This window comes from Pollicipes pollicipes, unplaced genomic scaffold (assembly GCF_011947565.3).
Source record: "Pollicipes pollicipes isolate AB1234 unplaced genomic scaffold, Ppol_2.1 Scaffold_3087;HRSCAF=3621_pilon_pilon_pilon, whole genome shotgun sequence".
Lineage (NCBI taxonomy): Eukaryota > Metazoa > Arthropoda > Thecostraca > Pollicipedomorpha > Pollicipedidae > Pollicipes > Pollicipes pollicipes.
In genome coordinates this window covers 20,013,061-20,032,079 of record NW_023596225.1, presented here as the reverse complement: position 1 = coordinate 20,032,079, position 19,019 = coordinate 20,013,061, and the positions used below count along the sequence as shown (strand labels likewise).

The 19,019-nt window shown below is 54.9% G+C and overlaps 1 protein-coding gene across 1 annotated transcript; it reads right to left on the bottom strand.

The window, feature by feature from the left end:
* Positions 1–1,312: 1,312 nt before the first annotated feature.
* On the bottom strand, positions 1,313–15,002 carry LOC119090602 (Bardet-Biedl syndrome 2 protein homolog). Its single transcript, XM_037213429.1, has 17 exons — positions 14,867–15,002; positions 12,183–12,332; positions 11,782–11,883; positions 11,495–11,632; positions 10,472–10,660; positions 9,843–10,025; positions 9,246–9,374; positions 8,776–8,869; positions 7,920–8,056; positions 7,475–7,549; positions 6,971–7,108; positions 6,584–6,685; positions 6,155–6,304; positions 3,981–4,193; positions 3,298–3,464; positions 2,491–2,639; positions 1,313–1,975 (listed from the first exon to the last, which is right to left on the bottom strand). Exons 2-17 carry the CDS (start codon positions 12,294–12,296, stop codon positions 1,875–1,877), a joined length of 2,181 nt encoding a protein of 726 aa, XP_037069324.1. The 5' UTR covers positions 12,297–12,332; positions 14,867–15,002; the 3' UTR covers positions 1,313–1,874.
* Positions 15,003–19,019: the final 4,017 nt, after the last annotated feature.

The window sequence follows — 19,019 nt, the reverse complement described above, 5'->3', positions numbered from 1 at the left end:
TCTAATCTAAGGCCGATTAAGGCTGTTCCGGCGCTGGAATTAGTTTAAAACGCCATTTTGTCGTCAATGTGTGGATGCCGGACGGGGAAATAAATGTGCGTATTGCGCCAAGTGAGGAGCACCGTCTGCCTAGAATGCGAAGCACAATGTAGTCCTTCACGGTAGAGGCGCGGAAATGCGTCACGAATGTCTGCATCATTGCCAGATTTGCACATCGCCTCCCATCGCAACGCTATGGGCAAACACGATGCATTTATGGAAGAACCAAGATGTTACCCACCTCGCACTGGGGAGAACAGCACAAAGCTGTCACGCGTAATCAGGACACTCATAGCAAAGGAGACGATTGTGGATTTTACGCAATGTTTCGGTCGAACCACGTCTCCTATAACTGTCAAAGTCCCGCCACTAAGATTTTACTGACGGAACGAAGCTCATACGCTCCCGGCAGGCGTTACGTCGTTGGGCCAGCACGGGTTTCGCATGAACTATTTTGGTCTGTGAGTACCGTCCGAGCCTGGCCCGTGACATGGACTGGCTCCTCGGCGAAGTACACGCAGCGTGACGGTGGCCCGGGTCGGGAGACTTGCTGTGGGCTCACACGGGCGACCAAACCGGTGCTTCGTAGTTCTAATCGAATCAAAATCTAATCAAAAATAAACCGGTGCTTCGTAGTTCTAATCAAATTCCGCGTGTCATTCCCTGCAGCGCTACTTGTAACGTACTCGCTTTTCGTCGAATTCCCGGCGCCGAGTCGTGACCTGTCTCACCTCATAGCCCTGTCTCACGCACTCATGCTCCCATGGGCATGCAAGCTTACATGGATGATAATCCGCTGAAACCACCTGAACTGGTCCATACGTATCAGTTCAGTCATCAAACTAAGCCGACAACCTGCCACCCTTGGATCCGAAACACACACGGACAGATCGCTTTCCGACGTCTTTATAAGATCTGCACGCAACCCACGTGGTTCACAGACAGCCATGGACGGAACATGGACGGAATCGGTGCCTTAGCGTGCATCGCACCTTAACGAGATCAACACGGGCACGTGACTAGGTGACACGAGATCAGCAAGGGCACGTGACTAGGTGACAAACAACAGCCTGGCAGCGGTCTTCGAGGGTGACGGCCGACGCACCGACCGCCACCTTCACGGCACACCGACCGGCCTCTCGCCATGTGCGCAGCCTGACCTGCCCGACACCAGACCGCCGCCCGGCTCGGGCGGGGCCCGGGACGGGAGCGGCCCGGAGCGGGGCGGGGAGCGGCCCGGGGCCGGGGCTGGCGATCGATCTGGCGCTGACTGGCGGCTCCGGCTGTGGCGCGTCGCTGCCAGACCGCAGCCGCCGCGATCAGCTGTGCGGCCCGGCACCGCTCGCCGGGCACCCGTGAACTCTCGGCTGGGGTACACGGGGAGGGGAGGGGAGCCCAGCCAGCTCGATGGCGGACCACGAGACCGCCGCCTGCGCCGCTGCGCCGGCTCAGGAATGGTCCAGACGGCGCAGAAAGACAAGACAAGGAAGATTGAGTCCAACAATGTTCTCGGGAGAGAACCAGGCACAGCTCCAGGGGAGCCTTGAGGCGCCAGGCCGGGACCAGTAGAGATCAGTTGAAACCCATCCCAGACGCTCAAGGTGACAGACACAGGTGAGGCCCTAGGGCCGCGATCGCGCGTGTCCTGGGGCGGGACCGACACATCCATGTAGACCCCACCAAACAGTGCTGAGAAGGCGGCGGTGCGGCCTCCGACAAAGGCGTCCGGACAGTCTCTGCACGGCGCCGCCACAGCAGCCCGCTATCGCCTCAGCGCGCCGCCCGGAGGATGAGGCGGCGGCGAGGGCCGGGATCAGGCGCCGACAGCCGCGCCGCTAGGAGTCGCCGGTACGGATGATCTTCAGCAGGGAAGGGATGTTGTTGCTCTTGAAGGCCATGCGGCAGCCGGTGATCACGGCCGACTTGGGCTTGCCGACTGCGGGCCGGCGGCGTCGGGTCAGCGCGCGGTCCCCTCGGAGCTCGGCCGCGGCGGCGACGGCCACACCACGGCGGTGTCGGCCGGCGGACACCCTGCCTCGCTTTAGCATGGGAGCTTAACACGCAGATATGTCGGAGAAAAGTGACTCGAGGTGTGGGGGAGACCACCATCACACAGCCGACATTAGCAAGCACAATCCGTACGCAAGACCGGACAGCAGCAGACCGGACACCTACATTTCCCGGGACTTGAGGCACGTCAAGTCAATCTGAGTCAATCAAGTCAATCAAACTGACATTCGACCGAAACTAAGACAGCGTAGCCGAATCAAGAAACGCAACGACCGTTTACGGCCGGGCTACCGTTCTACATATCGCCTGTGTAAATACTACACTGATACACTGAATGTTTGATTGACCCTCTGCAACGTACTATAATAAATGAATGAAGCATAATTGTAAGCGAGGAGTGCCGCAAAGCACTGCGCGGCTAATGAGCCACATCTGCCCCACCTCTGAGCTTGCCGGCCTTCTGGATGGTCTGGTTGACCTGCTTGAGGCACGTCATGAGCTCGTCGTGGTTGTTGCAGCGGATCTTGTAGTCACTGATGAGGTCGCGGTTCACGTCGAACAGTTCCATGTACCAGCGCTTCATCGACCTCCTGCGGCGCCGAGCGCGGCAAACTCAGCGCACCGACTCGGCCGGGCGCGGGCCGCGGCCGACAGCGGCTGGCGGCGCCGCTCGACGCGTCCCACTCGTCGATAACAGCATAACGCTATCGACATACACGCGTCGCTAGCATGTGAAAAAGGTCTGCAAATTCTTCACTAGCAAGACATGACTTTCCCGACTAAGGCCTCAGAAAAAGAAGAGTCTCCACCGCGGGTGGCACGACCACCGGGTCCTTGCCGCCTTCCCCAGTACACTGAAGCTTACCGTACACCTACCACACACTAAAGGATAGCCGAGCGCCATTGCCGACTCATTAACCTGTGGTCACACAACCACAATGAGCCGGTTTGTTGGGGCTGACAGGCATCGGGCGGTGCCGGGGACGGGGGAATGCCCTGGCATTAGTGGGACTGACGTGTCAGGTGATGTCGTGGACAGATGACCTCGCAAAAGCCGGACCAACATGTCTCGGTAGTGTCAGGGGAATGACCTGGCGTTAGCGGAACTGACACGCCTCGGGTGTTCTCGGGAGAGGGGGAGGGGGAGGGGGGCGGATGACATGGCGTTAGCGGTACTGACATGCCTCGGGTATTCTCGGGAGGGGGGAGGGGGAGGGGGGCGGATGACCTGACGCTAGCGGTACTGACATGTCGGCCATGAGACGCGCGTCCTCGGCGCGCACCACCAGGCTGCGGATGATGCCCGAGTAGTCGGCCATCTCGGCGCTAAGCCGCTCGCGCACTGACTGGTACTCCACCACCTTGGAGAGCGTGCGCTCCAGCTGTTCCAGCTCGGCCGGGAAGTCGGCCTCCGACTGAAACACGACGTCAGCTGTCGGCGCGGGCGGAGCGGCCTCGCCCCGATAGCCTCCTCGGAACCCGCCGCCCGAACATGCGGCCGACAGCGGAGAATGAACAGCGACTCACAACCGCACATCTCCCAGCTGTCCGGCTGACTGCGCTTCGGGCAGAAGCACACCCCTCCAACGCAAGCGGCAGCTTCTCCCTGTTGCGTTCATAGTGTCATGCATCAGCCACCAAACGGCTCCCCCGACGGCCGGGCCCGACCAGGAGCACTTCCCCTACGGCGATTGTTACACAGGTCAGTTAAATGGATCTCCAGTTCTCAGCAATTATTTATTACGTAACACGAATGATCTCAGCAACTAAGCTCACCCCATGACGATGCGAAAAATTGCATTAAGCGGCGATACCACAGAGCTTAAGCACACATGTGCATCCACGCGGCAGCCTTGACTACCCCATACATAATACAAGCCCCAGCAATCCCACTACATCCAGCTGCGGGCTGAACACGGGGCTGGGCTGACCTGTATGTCCTCGGCCTTGAGGAAGGTGGCCAGCGCCTGGATGATGTCGCCGGCCAGCTCCATGTCGTCCACGCGGATCGTCACCTGGCCCGACTGCTTCATCTGCAGCTGCAGCGGCCGGCACGTGCGCAGCGACGACATCGTGACGTCAATGTCGCCTGGCACGGCCAGCTCCTCCAGCAGCAGGAAGTTCTGGTTCAGCCACAGCACCATCTGCCGGGCACGGCGCGACGTCACCGCGACATCGAACCTGCCGCCGCCGCCGCCGCCGCCGCCGCCGCCGCCGCTGCCAACTCCACCATCCCGGCACAAATGCCACATCTGATGTCAGTAAACAGCCGATAAACTCCTGGTTGCCCGGCACTGCGGCCCTATAATGGCAATCACCGACCTTCCGTGTCGCACGAGGCATTCTGGTCAAAAGAGGATATCAAACAATCATTGCGATTATACCAAACACTGATATCAAGCAATCATTCCAAATATGAAGCAATTCGATGATGGATTACGTCATTTTCCTTCTGTCGCATCCAAATGTTAACTACTTTTTAATCAGTTCACCAGCACTTCCAGTTTCCAGCTTCGTTCACCAGTACTTCCAGCCTCCAGTTTTGCTCACCAGTACTTCCAGGCATATCGAAGGTCGATTACTGGCAGCGCGAAAAACCCACAGCTTATGGGTTTTCGCGCTAATCGACATTGCACCACCACAATCAACAATCAATCCGCCGCAGCGATGAATTTCAACCGCGTCTGAGACCGATAGCCGCTGATAGGAGAGGAGACACATATCCGGCTTCCACCCGAGACCAGCAGCACGGCTCCGGAGCTACCGCCAGTCAGCGCCGCTGATCTGGACGGGTTAGACACTTACCCTCTGGACGGACCAGACACTCACTCACCCGCTGGACGAGCCGGACACTCGCCCGCTGGACGGGCCGGACACTCACCCGCTGGACGGACCGGACACTCGCCCTCTGGACGGACCAGACACTCACCCTCTGGACGGACCAGACACTCATCCGCTGGACGGGCCGGACACTCACCCTCTGGACGGACCAGAAACTCTCCCGCTGGACGAGCCGGACACTCACCCGCTGGACGGGCCGGACACTCACCTGCTGGACGGGCCGGACACTCACCCGCTGGACGGACCAAACACTCACCCGCTGGACGAGACGGACACTCAACCGCTGGACGGGCTGGACACTCACCCGCTGGACGGGCCAAACACTCACCCGCTGGACGAGACGGACACTCACCCGCTAGACGAGCCGGACACTCACCCGCTGGACGGGCCGGACATTCGCCCGCTGGGCGGACCAGACACTCATCCTCTGGACGGACCAGACACTCACCTGCTGGAAGGACCAGACACTCACCCTCTGGACGGACCAGACGCTCACCCACTGGACGGACCAGACACTCACCCTCTGGACGGACCAGACACTCACCCTCTGGACAGACCAGACACTCACCCGCTGGACAGGCCAGACACTCACCCTCTGGACGGACCAGACACTCACCCTCTGGACGGACCAGACACTCACCCTCTGGACGGACCAGACACTCACCCTCTGGACAGACCAGACACTCACCCTCTGGACAGACCAGACACTCACCCTCTGGACGGACCAGACACTCACCCTCTGGACAGACCAGACACTCACCCTCTGGACGGACCAGACACTCACCCTCTGGACGGACCAGACACTCACCCTCTGGACAGACCAGACACTCACCCTCTGGACGGACCAGACACTCACCCTCTGGACAGACCAGACACTCACCCTCTGGACGGACCAGACACTCACCCTCTGGACGGACCAGACACTCACCCTCTGGACAGACCAGACACTCACCCTCTGGACGGACCAGACACTCACCCTCTGGACAGACCAGACACTCACCCGCTGGACAGACCAGACACTCACCCTCTGGACGGACCAGACACTCACCCTCCGGACGGACCAGACACTCACCCTCTGGACGGACCAGACACTCACCCTCTGGACAGACCAGACACTCACCCGCTGGACGGACCAGACACTCACCCTCTGGACGGACCAGACACTCACCCTCTGGACAGACCAGACACTCACCCGCTGGACGGACCAGACACTCACCCTCTGGACGGACCAGACACTCACCCTCTGGACAGACCAGACACTCACCCGCTGGACGCGCTCGTTGAGTTTGAAGGTGACATATCCGCGGGGCGGCTGCACGGGCTCGGTGGTGATGGCGTACATGGCGAACCGGGGCAGCTGGCGCGTCAGCTCGAACACGTGGTAGTGTTGGTTGTTGGCGTACCCCACCAGCGCCTGCCGGCCGCAGTACCACCGTTACGGCAGACGCCAGCTACACAGGGGTCGCACCTTCAGCGAACGCATGCGCACACTGCTCAAAACCGGACAGCGTCAGCTGGCGTCAAATCACACTCAGTAGCTCCGAGGTACTCGCGGCGGTCACGCCTAAACTGGCAGCCATGCAGCGCACAAGTAAAGCCATGGCCCAAATGGGAAGGGACACCCGGCTCTAACTAAAACATTACTTCACTGCACGCCGGCGCCTCCGGTAGCGGAGAGCGCGCGCCACCGCACCTTGATGTGCAGGTCGTACGTGACGTCCTTGGGCGGGAACAGCGGCACGCGGATCGTGTTGGAGCAGAGGCCGGCCGGCGGGTGCACCACGTGACTCTCGCCCTGGGGACCATACGGTCACCGTGCTGCGCTGTCTGAGCTCAGACAGGCGGGACGTGGCCCACTGGCAGGCGGTCACCAGAAGCCAGACACCACCGGACCGGCACTAACAGCGGCCGCTGCGAGAGACACGCCCTAAAGACATGGCCCGGCTACCAGTGATGGAGGGTAGTGCGCATTGTCTCAAATATCACACGTGAACACGCTCGCCTGAGACACAAGGCCCGGCTACCAGTGACGGTGGGTAGTGCACATTGTCTTAAAGATCACGCGTGAACCCGCTCTCACCTGGAAAATACCCTCGGCGAAAATAAGCGCCGCCCGCATGACGGTGTCGTTGGAGGTGGCTAGGGTGATCTCCACGTGCGGCGGCACGTTTTCCGAGCCCATGTTGACTGACAGGCCCGTCTGTAGCTGCGTGTTGGCCTAGCGTGACGTCATAGTGACGCGTCAGTGTCGTATTGACACCGCAGCCACCAGCAACAGCTTCAAAGACGTTTAACGATCACAAGTAACGCCCGGGTATACTGTTTTCAGCTGCACGTTAGGCTGAACCCTTACATTTCTCCTGCGGCGCACTCGTTTTGGATGCTTTCTGACACATTCTTCCTCACGGCAGAAATATGCAGGCATCGTGATCACCAATGGCTCACAGAAACATCCACAAATCATGGCTACGACCAACGTTGCCTAACGCAAAGCACCAATTTCAGCCAACACTTGAGGACGGGCTGATTCCGTCAGTAGAGATCATTTGCAAACCGGGCTGACACCCAGCGTTTCCACGGTTACCGGGATGATGCCGACGTTTTCCACCGTCTGCCGCGTGCCGCTGACTCGCACTGCCTGGTCCACCCGCGAGTTCTCCTGCCAGACAAAAGCATAGCCGTTAATCCACAGGCTAATGACAACGGTACGCTGAGAGAAGCGCTACTCCCAGGTGATCTCGCGGGACAGCAGGGGCGATGACGCAAACGGCCGACGATGCTGACTGTTGACCGCCGGCTGACCGGCGTCCGTGGCCACAGACCCCACTCGTGCCCTATCCCTCACAGAGCGCAGACCGGGCCCAGGCGAGTCCGAGGAGTCTGCTGTTTCACCGCCGTTAGTTCGTCCCCGCAGGCTAGACCCGAGCCAGGCTCACTGTGGCCCCCACCCGTCCGAAGCAGTCGCTGTATCGCTACACCGCTCCGGCACCACCTTCAGCCGGGCAGCTCCGGCTCGGCGGCCGCGGTACCTCGTAGTTGCGCAGCTCGAGCAGCAGCGTCTGGCGGCGCTGCGACAGCTCGTGGATGGTCTGCTGCTCTATGGTGCTGCCGTCGGTGGCCTGGCTGGCCGCCCGCTGCGAGCTGCTGGACGGCGAGAAGCCGCGCACTGCCGGACGGCGGACACGGCGTGAATCAGAGGAGGCATGCACTGTCGGACGGTGGACACGGCGCGAGTCAAAGGCGGCACACGCTGCCGGGCGGCAGACACGTCAGAAGCGCGGACACGCTGCCGGGCGGCGGACACGGCGCGCATCAGAGGCGGCACACGCTGCAGAACGGCCGCAGGCAAACACTACCGACCGTGTCGGGCCCCTCCGGCTGGCAGCATAGGTATGAAGACTCGGTGGTGGTGGTAACTTTAAGGAAACATCAACCCGCATGTGCGTTGACCGAACTCCAAAACTTGTTACAGCCAGCAACAAGCATTATATATATATATATATATATATATATATATATATATATATATATATATATATATATATATATATATATATGTATATATGTATATATATATATATATATATATATATATATATATATATATATATATATATATATATATGCATATATGTATATATATATATATATATATATATATATATATATGTATATATATGTATATATGTGTATATATATATATATATACATATATATATATATATACATCATATATATCTATATTATGCAATAAGAACCATATATATATATATATATATATATACATATATATATATATATATATATATATATATATATATATATATATATATATATATATATGATGCCTGAGCTGGGAATTCAAGGGTACGGGGGGGCTCCCACCTTCGCCTTCCACGGAGCAGGAGATGAGCGCATCCTTGCCGTCCATCCGATAGTCGCCCACGGTGAGGCCAGCCACGGATACGTTAAAGTTGTCCTGCAAAAGCAAATTGTTATTCAGTCCCCGGCTGTGGACAGTCGCGGAAGACACACGGAAAACTTCTGCTTACAACAGAATTCATGAAGATGAAAAAAGTCAGTTCCATTCAGCAGTCCAATAACACGAGGGGCGTCATGAGAGCTGGCAATGATCCTCCAGCCCCGTGAAATCAACACAATTTCCGCGATGTTTCATGACGGGTGACAAATTCTGCGGGTCCCCAGCCGCCGACCCCTGCGCAATCACTGCGGGTCCCCCAGCGGCCGACACCTCCGCCATTGCCGCATGTCCCCCAGCCGCTGACCCTCTGCCATCGCCGCTGGGCCCCAGCCGCCGACCCCTACGCCATCGCTCCGGATCCCCAGCCGCTGACCTTGAAGACGACCTCGCCGGTGCGGTCGCTGCGGGCGTCCACCTTGCCGTTGCTCCAGGCGGTGACCAATTCGGGCACGCCGTCGTTGTCGATGTCGAAGCTCTGCAGCGCCACAGCCGAGTTCTTCGACTGGGGATGGCGGCCGACCGGCTGGTCAGGTCAGAGCCCGGCCGGGGTCGGACTTTGGACGGCCGACAGTCGGGCCGGGGTCGGGCTTTGGACGGCTGTCGGCCGGGCTGGGGTCGGGCTTTGGACGGCCATCAGTCGGGCCGGGGTCGGACTTTGGACGGCCATCAGCCGGGCCGGGTTCGGGTTTTGGACGGCCGTCAGTCGGGCCGGGTTCGGGCTTTGGACGGCCATCAGCTAGGCCGGGGTCGGGCTTTGGACGGCCGTCAGTCGGGCCGGGTTCGGGGTTTGGACGGCCACCAGCCGCACCCGCCACGGTCACCGAAACACCATACGGGCTCCGATGACAAGGTCTATTGCAATCAGACATGATAAATCCTAAAAAGCCCCGGGCTAGACCATGTACAGCGAGAATAAGAAATTGGCGACAACAGCTCACCGTCCACCATTCTTCAGCTGGGGAGCACACACCTTAATGCGCCACCAGCGCGTGGTCTTGTCGTAGACGCCGACCGTGCCGTTGGCGAGAGCGTAGCCGAAGCGGGAGCCGGAGAGCGGCTGCAGCGCCGTCACCGCCTCCGTCTCCGTCACCTCGTGCGCGATGTCGTCGTCGTTGAAGATGCGGATGTCGAAGTCATCCGAGCCGACCAGCAGCTGTTCGGCGCGACGGCGGCTCAGTCACTGCCGCAGTCTATGATTCTACACTGACCGAAAGACCGCTGTCGGATATTTCTTTATCAGCGGCAGTCCCGCTGTTGGAATAGCGGTGCGGTCCTCAGCCACGGTCCGGAGACACGACCGACCAGCCGCCGGCTGAGGGAGCTCAGCCAGCTTTACCCCGCTACACGCAGCTATACCGCTACCTTCGCTAGCGTGTTAGACCTCCGCTACCATCAGGAAATGAGCTGATCATGTACTGCACCCGAGACGATGCGGGTCTAGTGCGCACATTAAAACCATCATCACCAGTCTTCACTGGTGACTGGAGCCCCACCCCGCCCCCCTTTCCTGTTCAATCTGGAGGCCCTTCTCGCAGAACAGAGGGGGGGGGGGGGGAGTAGGCCGGTCTCACACAAGGCCACAGAGCCTGCACTCCGCACCTGGTTGCGGCCGGTCTGGTTGAAGTCCATGAGCGCCAGCGAGCGGATGTTGTCGCCGGTGACGTTCCAGTAGGGGTCGCTGCCATCGGCCGTGAACCCCTGCAGGGCGCAGTTGCCGCCGACCAGCACCAGCGGCTCGGGCCGGTCACCCAGCCGGCCGGCCACCAGCGCGTTGGCACCGTCCGGCAGCTGCCGACGGCGGACACGCCCCGTCACCGAGCGTCACGCGGTCTCCGCCGAGCGGCATCGCCTGGTCACTCTCTGGTACCGTGACGTCCCCGTGGCGCCAATACGGTGTCACAGCACGTCCGATCGGTGCAGGGTCGCATGTACAGCGTAAGAATAGGTGAGAAGGGACACGAGCGGCCTGGGGGAGCCGCACAGCGCGATCCGCGGGCACGCGTAGCGCGGTCGGCCCAGGCGCCGCCCTAAACAGCGGAAGGCCGCGCTGGGCCCGGCGTTGTTTTGATGAGACCCGACCACTTGACTGTGCCCGATGATGGGGTGATGAAGGGATGATGTGCACTGACGTGGGCGTAATCACAAACGAATCCGGCGAGGTCTGGACAACAGTAACCTTTAAGCAGGATGTACTGTTTTCTGTTTTTGCCATATAAAACGGTAGCAGAACAGAAACAAGCACCTGTGTCATTAAATGCGTGGTTATATCCATAGCTAATTGGTGAATATCACGTGACACTTTCCCCCCGCGCCGAAGACATTATCATGGCTACGGTAGCGTTTCCAACCCGGCCATGTAGGGCATGGCTCAAGGTTCATAATCGTCTGTACCCGACAAACCAGCCAGCATGGGTCGGAGCACGCACGTCGACCATGTCTTTGGCTGTTTACGGCTAAGGCGATAACACTCGTTAAACATATGGCGGGCTGCACGTTATCGCCAGCGACTCATGACCTGCAGCCTAGTACCCAGCATTCGTATTCACCCAGCCGTAATGACGTCATCACGATATGTCCGTGAGTCATCTCACGCAGAGGCGCGGGCGCCGCCGTGACCCTTACATCCTTGTAGAAGAGGTCGGCGTTATTGGCCACGTCGTACACCTGCAGACTGGCGGGCGTGCCCACACACAGCACGTCGCCGACCGGACTGCCATCTGTAGTCGACTTCTTCAGACGGCCGCAGCATAGCGACGTCACCTGGCGGCAGCGCAGAGGGCGCTAGTGTTCCCCAACAGCACTCCCTCGCAACATCCGGTGATGCGTTTCAGACTGAAGACCAACAAACACGAACTCACTCGGCAAGGGCAGCGCCACAGCCTGAGTGTCCGCCGCTCCTCGTGGCTTACCTGTTGGTTGATGTTGAGGATAGAGACGTCCGAGGTGGCCTTACTGCCCTGCAGTCGTCCACCGAGCTCGCCGCTCCTCTCGTGCGGGTTGTGCACGAGTAGCTGGTGGCGCAAGCCGAGCACCTTCGGTCAGCCGTATTCACGCGGCACGAGCCGAGCGGCATGCAGTACTTCTCACGCGGCAGGCGTGATCTGACCACCATAATCACGTAACCCGCCATCCATTTCACCAACTCGTCGCGCGCCTACAAGGTGACTTCGGGCGAGCTCAGCTCGTCGCAGACTCCGCAGCGGTCCACCACAACTACGTAGCCGTAGGAAGGGTTGAGCCTTCCATTTTGCTTCGCTATCCTAGTACAGGCTGTTGCAGACCTCAGCGGACACCTGACACCTGGACTGACCTTGTCTCCGCTGGTGGCGGCCGTCAGACAGGGGTAGGTGCCGTCGTACACGCCCAGGGATACCAGGCCCGGCACCAGCTTGTGGTTCAGCTTCAGCGTGAAGAGGGGCAGCATGGTCTCCCGTCCGGCGGCGAGGTACCGCCGCTCACCCTGGGAACCGGAGCGGGAATGGAGGGCGGCTTTCGGTGACGGCGGGGGCGCCAAGTTGGCGAGGGAGAGCGGGGGGGGGGGGGGGGGGGGGTCGGAGATATCGATGATGTTGTGGTATCCCTGGCCACCAGACCGCGTAAAGGATTAGGACACAGCCCTAGTTCTTGAGGAAGCATTCTGTCATAGAGTGCGCCCATGTGACAGAATGCTTGCCTGTCATACCCTGGCCTGCTGTGGAGGGTTTGGCGTCTGACGATGACGACTGAGGCTCAGGTCGAGCCAAGGCATACCCGGGGACCAGCCACCGCTGTGTCCCATTTGATGGATGGATGCATAAGAGCCTCAGACTCGCTAGCCCGACCATTGGCAGTAACGTGTGATCCCCACCGGAGATGGAGATCAACGCTAATGAACCGCCGTGCCATCCCCTGTCCGCGTGCTGTCCGTCATGGCGGAGAGAACAACGTCTCGTGATCCTGATCGACGTTGTCTAGTTCGCGTCTCCTTCGTCACACAACATAAAAGATCAAGGTGACCTTGTTGCGCAGAAGCGGTTCCAATAGGTCTGTGTATACAAATTCAAAGCATTGTCAAAGCTCGGAGTAGGACTCACGGCTACACTGATTATGAATGCGACAAAAATATACTTCTGTGGCGATACAAAATACATTATACGGTTACGGATATACGGATACACAAATACGCTTCGGCCATACGCAAACCATATACAAAATAAAAGGTAATCGTTTGTGCGAGTTTTATTGTAAAAAGGCACAAAGGCTACACCGTGAATTCAATGGCATCAACAATGTTCATATTGTATTTCCAGAAACAACAACAGAACAGAACAAAATAAAAAACATATCATAATAAAAAGCGCCAACTGACAGCTTACAACGGAAAACGACCATTCTATTTGAGTCAAATCTTCTCACATTACCGCTCCACACCGAAGCCCGAGGACAGATAATGCGCGTGCGCACTCAACTCTGATTAATTTTGAACAAGTTCAAGCGCCCAAAACAAATAAACAATTGGTCTAGTCCCAGTGGTTTCAAATGACCCGCCATTTCATCGCACACATTGGAATCCATGAAATTAGCAGCTGGTTATATCTAAAGCTGCTCCTGGCTCCATATTTTATGGTGAAAATACACACGCACAACACCAACACATAACGGGAACATGCACCACAGTAATACGCATTCACAACATCGTCGTTCCGTCAGACGCCGAAGAAGCATGATCTAACGCCGCAAACAGAGGGCAGCCAAGCCGCCAGAGAGCAGGAGTTCACTAGCCCGGTGATCGCGAGAGTGAAGTCACCTCGCGGGGCCAGCCAGCTGACCTCGCCAGCCTGGCCAGCGCGAGAGTGAGGCCATCTGGCGGGCCAGGCCAGCTGACCTCGCCAGTCGGGTCAGTGCATGAGTGGGGTCATCTGACAAGGCAAGTTAGCTGACCCAACCGGCGAGGTCAGTCATATCCTCCATAATCACATGCCCCATATTGGTACATTAAAGAAGTAAAAATGTTGCCAACTATTCAAAGTCTGCAAAACCTTTATGATCTCTAGTATCCAATGGTTTCAAGAGCTACCTGTCCTCAGGCCCATGCTTTTTGTTGTTGTATATCCATATGCAGCATGTACCAGTCATCCAATGCATATTGGTCTCCTTGAGCTGGGGCACCACTGCATCTCAATTGGAGAAATGCTGACAGTTTTGACCAATGACTGATCTGATGTGTATGAGTCAGACAAAGCCTTACAACATTGTGCACAGGCTTTGCTGAACAGTTTTCACAGTACACAAACCTTGTATTGAGAGCCTTATAGTCCATATAAAACCACAGATATTTAATTACTTTTTAAAAGTCCTTAGGTCAGTCTTCCACTCATGCAGGAAACATGCAGCAGGAAAACATAGAACATCTTGTAAGCTACAACATGCAGGAGATGTACAATGCTGGGCCTGCCTCCATAATAGATGCCAGGAATTGGTGAAAAGGGTTACCACCAGTAAAAGACCATGTGGAAGAGTCTCATATTACATCTCTCATATTATGTCAACAAACATGAGGCATCCTTAAAATGTTGTGGCACCAAAACTGTGTTGAATAAGAAAATCACCAGAACAACCAATCCACTTCCATGCTACCTATGCTGATGACTGGATGCAATACCAAAATATACCTAGTCTGTCCCATGAAGTTTGCCTAGCTTCATGGGGCAGACTACACCATACCCTACACCCAGTCTGCCCCATACTTCACATACATAGCTTTAAACTTTTATTACTTCTGTACTAAACCAATTTATGAATTCAGGGTAGTCTAATCTGTACCTAAATCAATTCCACCATGCCCAGGCTCAGAGCATCAAGGCCACTTAGACACCCAGTGCAGTGGATAGATTGTTTCTGCAAACTTGGGTGTAGGTAAAAGGAGCACAATGTAAAGTGTGAAAACAACTCTGCAAAACAACATGCCATGCTCGTAACTGACGTCCATCCTAACGGGCAAAATACACATCGTACCAAGACTCGGGCAGGTGCTTCAAAACAACCAGCTTCAGTTTTCGGGGCTTTCCATCATGTTCAATTCAACCAGAATTTATAGGGCCACAATGTTATGAGCATGCCGGACATCCCCACCAATCTCCGAATCCCCGCACATTCCAATTGCCCTGATACGCATTCGATGTTCCGGAAGGCGTATATTGAAAAAGTGGCCGAGTTAAGCATGACGACCTAAAAATACACCACGGGTATGGTGCAAACGGCCTAAACTACTGCCTGTCACACTACGGGCGGATTACGGACCACGCGCAGCCACGAAATCGCCAGCAGGTTCGACCAGCCAGAGCTCGTAAAATCATCGCCGGCTCTCAAACTGATAAATGACCGAGCACAGGGGTGCAATTTCACATCATGAGTTTGGAGGAGGAGCTGAACAACAAAAAATGGTTCAATCTACCTTGAAAAGTATATTCTGATGTTTGAAAAGTTAAAATCGGGTGGGAATTGTCTGGTTATTGGAGCTCTCCGTCCATTTGGCCTCAATTTTGCCTTGCAAGACGACCATGATCGGAGGTCAGGACCTTTACAAAAGCCTTAGTCTTTGCGTTGGTGAATGTTCCAATGCATGAAAATGTGAAATCTGCCGGTAAAATTTTGGTGATGCGTGTCCGAATTTCACCGTAGCGGGTAGCCTTGATGTTTTATTGTTACCGGCTGGATCTCACTTCAGCTCGTCTATTATGACACAATAGTGATGTGTGCGCGCAAAAGTCTGGACTAACCCTCGCTCGGCGGGCTCGGACACGGGTCAGCTGGTAACCCGTCAGGTCAGCTGATAGGTCACCTGACCCCGTGCAGGGGGACTTATGTCATGTCACCTCCTCCATAAACTTTCGCTCTAACGTTGAGCGTTCGTCCTCAAACAACGACAACCACGCGCCACAGAAAAAAAAAACTGAAGCACAGTTACGACTACGCCCTCACACTACTGCTGGCATATGCCCGCGTCCCAGCGGACTTGCGGCTGCTGCGGCCCGCGGCGTTGACGACCGCTGCAGCAGGGCTCAACCGCGGGCGCCACAGTCCCCCGTCTGGCGGGCGGTCTCTGGGCCGCGCCGGAAGCAACAGTCGGCCGCTGCCCCGCTACGCTTATCAGCATCGGACGTCGCGGTATCAGGAACCCCCTTTTCGTACACCAAATGCGGAGACTTGGTATCTTCACTAATCAGGCCCGTCGCTGTCTCATGCCGATGATGACACCGACGGTGCGGCCCCAGCGGCCGGTCCCCAAGTTCTGAGCATTGACGCGGCGGCCGACGCGCGGTACTGAGAGTGAGCACCCTGAGGCGTTGTGACGGCAGGGGCGGAGCGAGGGGGGGGGGGGGGTCACGGGGCCATGCCTCTCCCTTGGGCTTCGAAGGGGTCCGTAGCCAGCCCAACAGACGCATTTTCTACGCAAAACGCAACAAGATTGGGCAACTTTGTGCTTCCATGAAACCAATGATAGTCACAAGCAAATGTGAAGGGCCCACGCGCAAGCAAAACTTTTCTTTACTGATTGATAGTGCGGTGATTAGGAGGTTTTAAGGCTGATTACGCTTTCCAGAGGTCCCACGCTGTTTCCGGAGGGCCCATATGTCCACTTGTGGGTCAACTCGATCCAGCAAGGCTGCTGCAAGATCCAGCAAGCAAGGCTGATACAGCTTCACACGCTACCCTTGATTTTCTTGCATTCGCTCGGAGAGCCCCCGCGCTGTTGGTGGGCCCCTTCCTGCTAACGTGCCGGAGCACCTCTCCGTCAATCAGGGATCTTCCATGGATTCTTTCCATTCGCCCGAAAGATCTGCACTCAAAAGACGGGGTCTCTATATGTTAACCTGCCGGGGGATTCTCGGTTGCTCAGGGGCCCTTCATGTTGTTCATTACGCTGTCCAAGGGCGATCGTTCAGAGACCCACCACGTTGTTCTTGGTTCTTCTTGCTTGCTCTAAAACCCTATTCTTGTTGATGGAAGCCTCTTTGTAGGTTTGCCGCGACACCCCCGATCGCTCATGTTCCATCTCTATTGGCCTTGGTGCCTGAGTCTTAGAGAGGAAGTCGGCTGTTCTGTAATGCTCTCTTATACCCTTTTCCACCTGTAGTGCGACAAGTAGTGGTTTTTAGATGGCTTGCACCACGTCTGTGGTGTATTTTTAGGCAGTCATGCTTAACTCAACTAGTGTTTCAATCCACGCTTCCGGAAGGGCGGACAACGTAACGCGACAATTGTGGATAGTATGTGCCGTACTTGGCTGTCATGTCATGCTTATGACTTTTCGTAATTTGCATTTAGTATTCATGTTCGTCCGTTTTTCTTTACTCTGTATATGTAAAAAATATTTTTAACACGTTTGGTGTCATAATTACATATTTAATAGAATTTATCGGCTTATATTGTATTTCTTCTTAAAATAGACGTCATTTGTGTGATGGCAATATGAAAGTTTTAACGATATCGTTGGCTCTGGTGCATGAAAGTCATATGTGACGTCACACGAAAAAGAGGTCGCGCCTGCCGTCTTTTCGTCCGCGTTTGTTACGGTTTCACCTCGCTGTTGTGGCTCGCGACAGGTGCTTCCGTCGTAAATTTACGCTACGTGTTGAAGAAGCGAAACAGCATTCGTGCAATAGCGGAAGGACTGGGTTTCCTTGATACGCATAAGTCCTAGTCAGCTTCATTTACAGTGCATGTGAAGCTCGGAACAAGTTCGCGGGCGAAATCGTGTCTTCAACTTGCGCCCGACTTTGATGGGCATTATTGGTCCAGTATTTTTTTTGTGATGGAGACCGATGTTCGGGACACACAGAAAAATGAATCTAAAAACGTGGTAAGTGCTTCGCCTGTAGAAGTGTGTTTTTGTCATGTGCACAGAAATCTGCAAGACCAGGTACGTAAATTTGTCTGGCATTTAATTGATTATTAGGTGCCTCTTTGTTTGAATTCCCTTACCACTTTATAGACATATGTTGCCTCAGAATATGATTTTCTTTGTTGATTTGTCCAGATAGATTATGTTTCATGAATCCAATACCAAGTCAGCAGTCCACATGACTTCATGACAGTCATGAAGCTTGCAAGGTGCCAAATGCAGATTGGGGTTCGTGGTCACTGCAGTTTTTTGTTGCGCTCTGCATCCAAGCTGCGAAGTGTGGCTTATTTTCACGTCATTGTTTTTTTCCTTAAAACTTGATAAAGGCTTGCTAACATTGCAACATGACAAAGAAGTTAACAGGTATGACATAATCTCTTTGTCAGGTCTTATTTCTCTCTAATATTTATTACTGGCTACCTGCCTCAGCATGTGCCCTTGATTGATGTGATTATATTGCCCAACTGTGGAAGTGATGTAGTGTGTTAATGAGCAATTTAACATAAGTAGCATTGTATAAGATGAGTATGATCAGAATAAGCATTATAGTTGGTCATGTTGTTACAGATTCATGCTGTCTTTTATTGGAAAATTTACTCAAAACACTTGGAATTTGTTTAGGTTTCAGTTTGCATTATTTGAGACTAATCTGTATCCTGTGCCAATGAAATAAGTTTTGACTAATGTATTGTGCCTGCATCAGTGCAGTCTTAAGGCTGTAAATGCAGCAAATTGGGGTGAGATGTGCTCATGCTAATGCATATAGCTCAGGTAATATATGAGAGTGATAGATAGTAATGATGATGTGGTGGTAAGCCTACATTGTGTCACTCTCAAGATTGTGTGTCATTCAACCATTTAATCTTGTCATTATGACCTTTTATTCTTCTGAAATATGTGGCAAAAGTCAAAATGGGTAATGATGAATGAAAAGGAAATATGTAGCTGGCCTATTGCTGTTGACCATCATAGCGCCATCATATAAAAGTAATTAAACATGCACGATGTGTATTATGGATTTGTAATAGATCTAGCCATATTTATCATGCCAAAGATGAAATATGTTATGGTCATGTAAGCTCACATGAGCAGATTATGTGGCAATTGATGAGCATTGCACCCAGTCATAGCCTATGAATACTGTCTGCCGTGAACAAAATACACCATTGGGATTGGAGTTTTGGCTAAGGACAGATAGCTTATCACATGGACATGGTCCTGAGATACCAGCAAAGCATTTCCAGTCAGTATGCTTACTGTCAG

Bases quoted from the DNA above. Each gene is read 5' to 3' on its own strand.
- LOC119090602 (XM_037213429.1), bottom strand. From the start codon at position 12,296: ATGCTGCCCCTCTTCACGCTGAAGCTGAACCACAAGCTGGTGCCGGGC. The intron at 11,633-11,781 runs GTAAGCCACGAG...CGCTGCCGCCAG, and splicing joins TCCTCAACATCAACCAACAG to GTGACGTCGCTATGCTGCGG. The intron at 7,550-7,919 runs GTACCGCGGCCG...TTTGTCTGGCAG, and splicing joins TCGAGCTGCGCAACTACGAG to GAGAACTCGCGGGTGGACCA.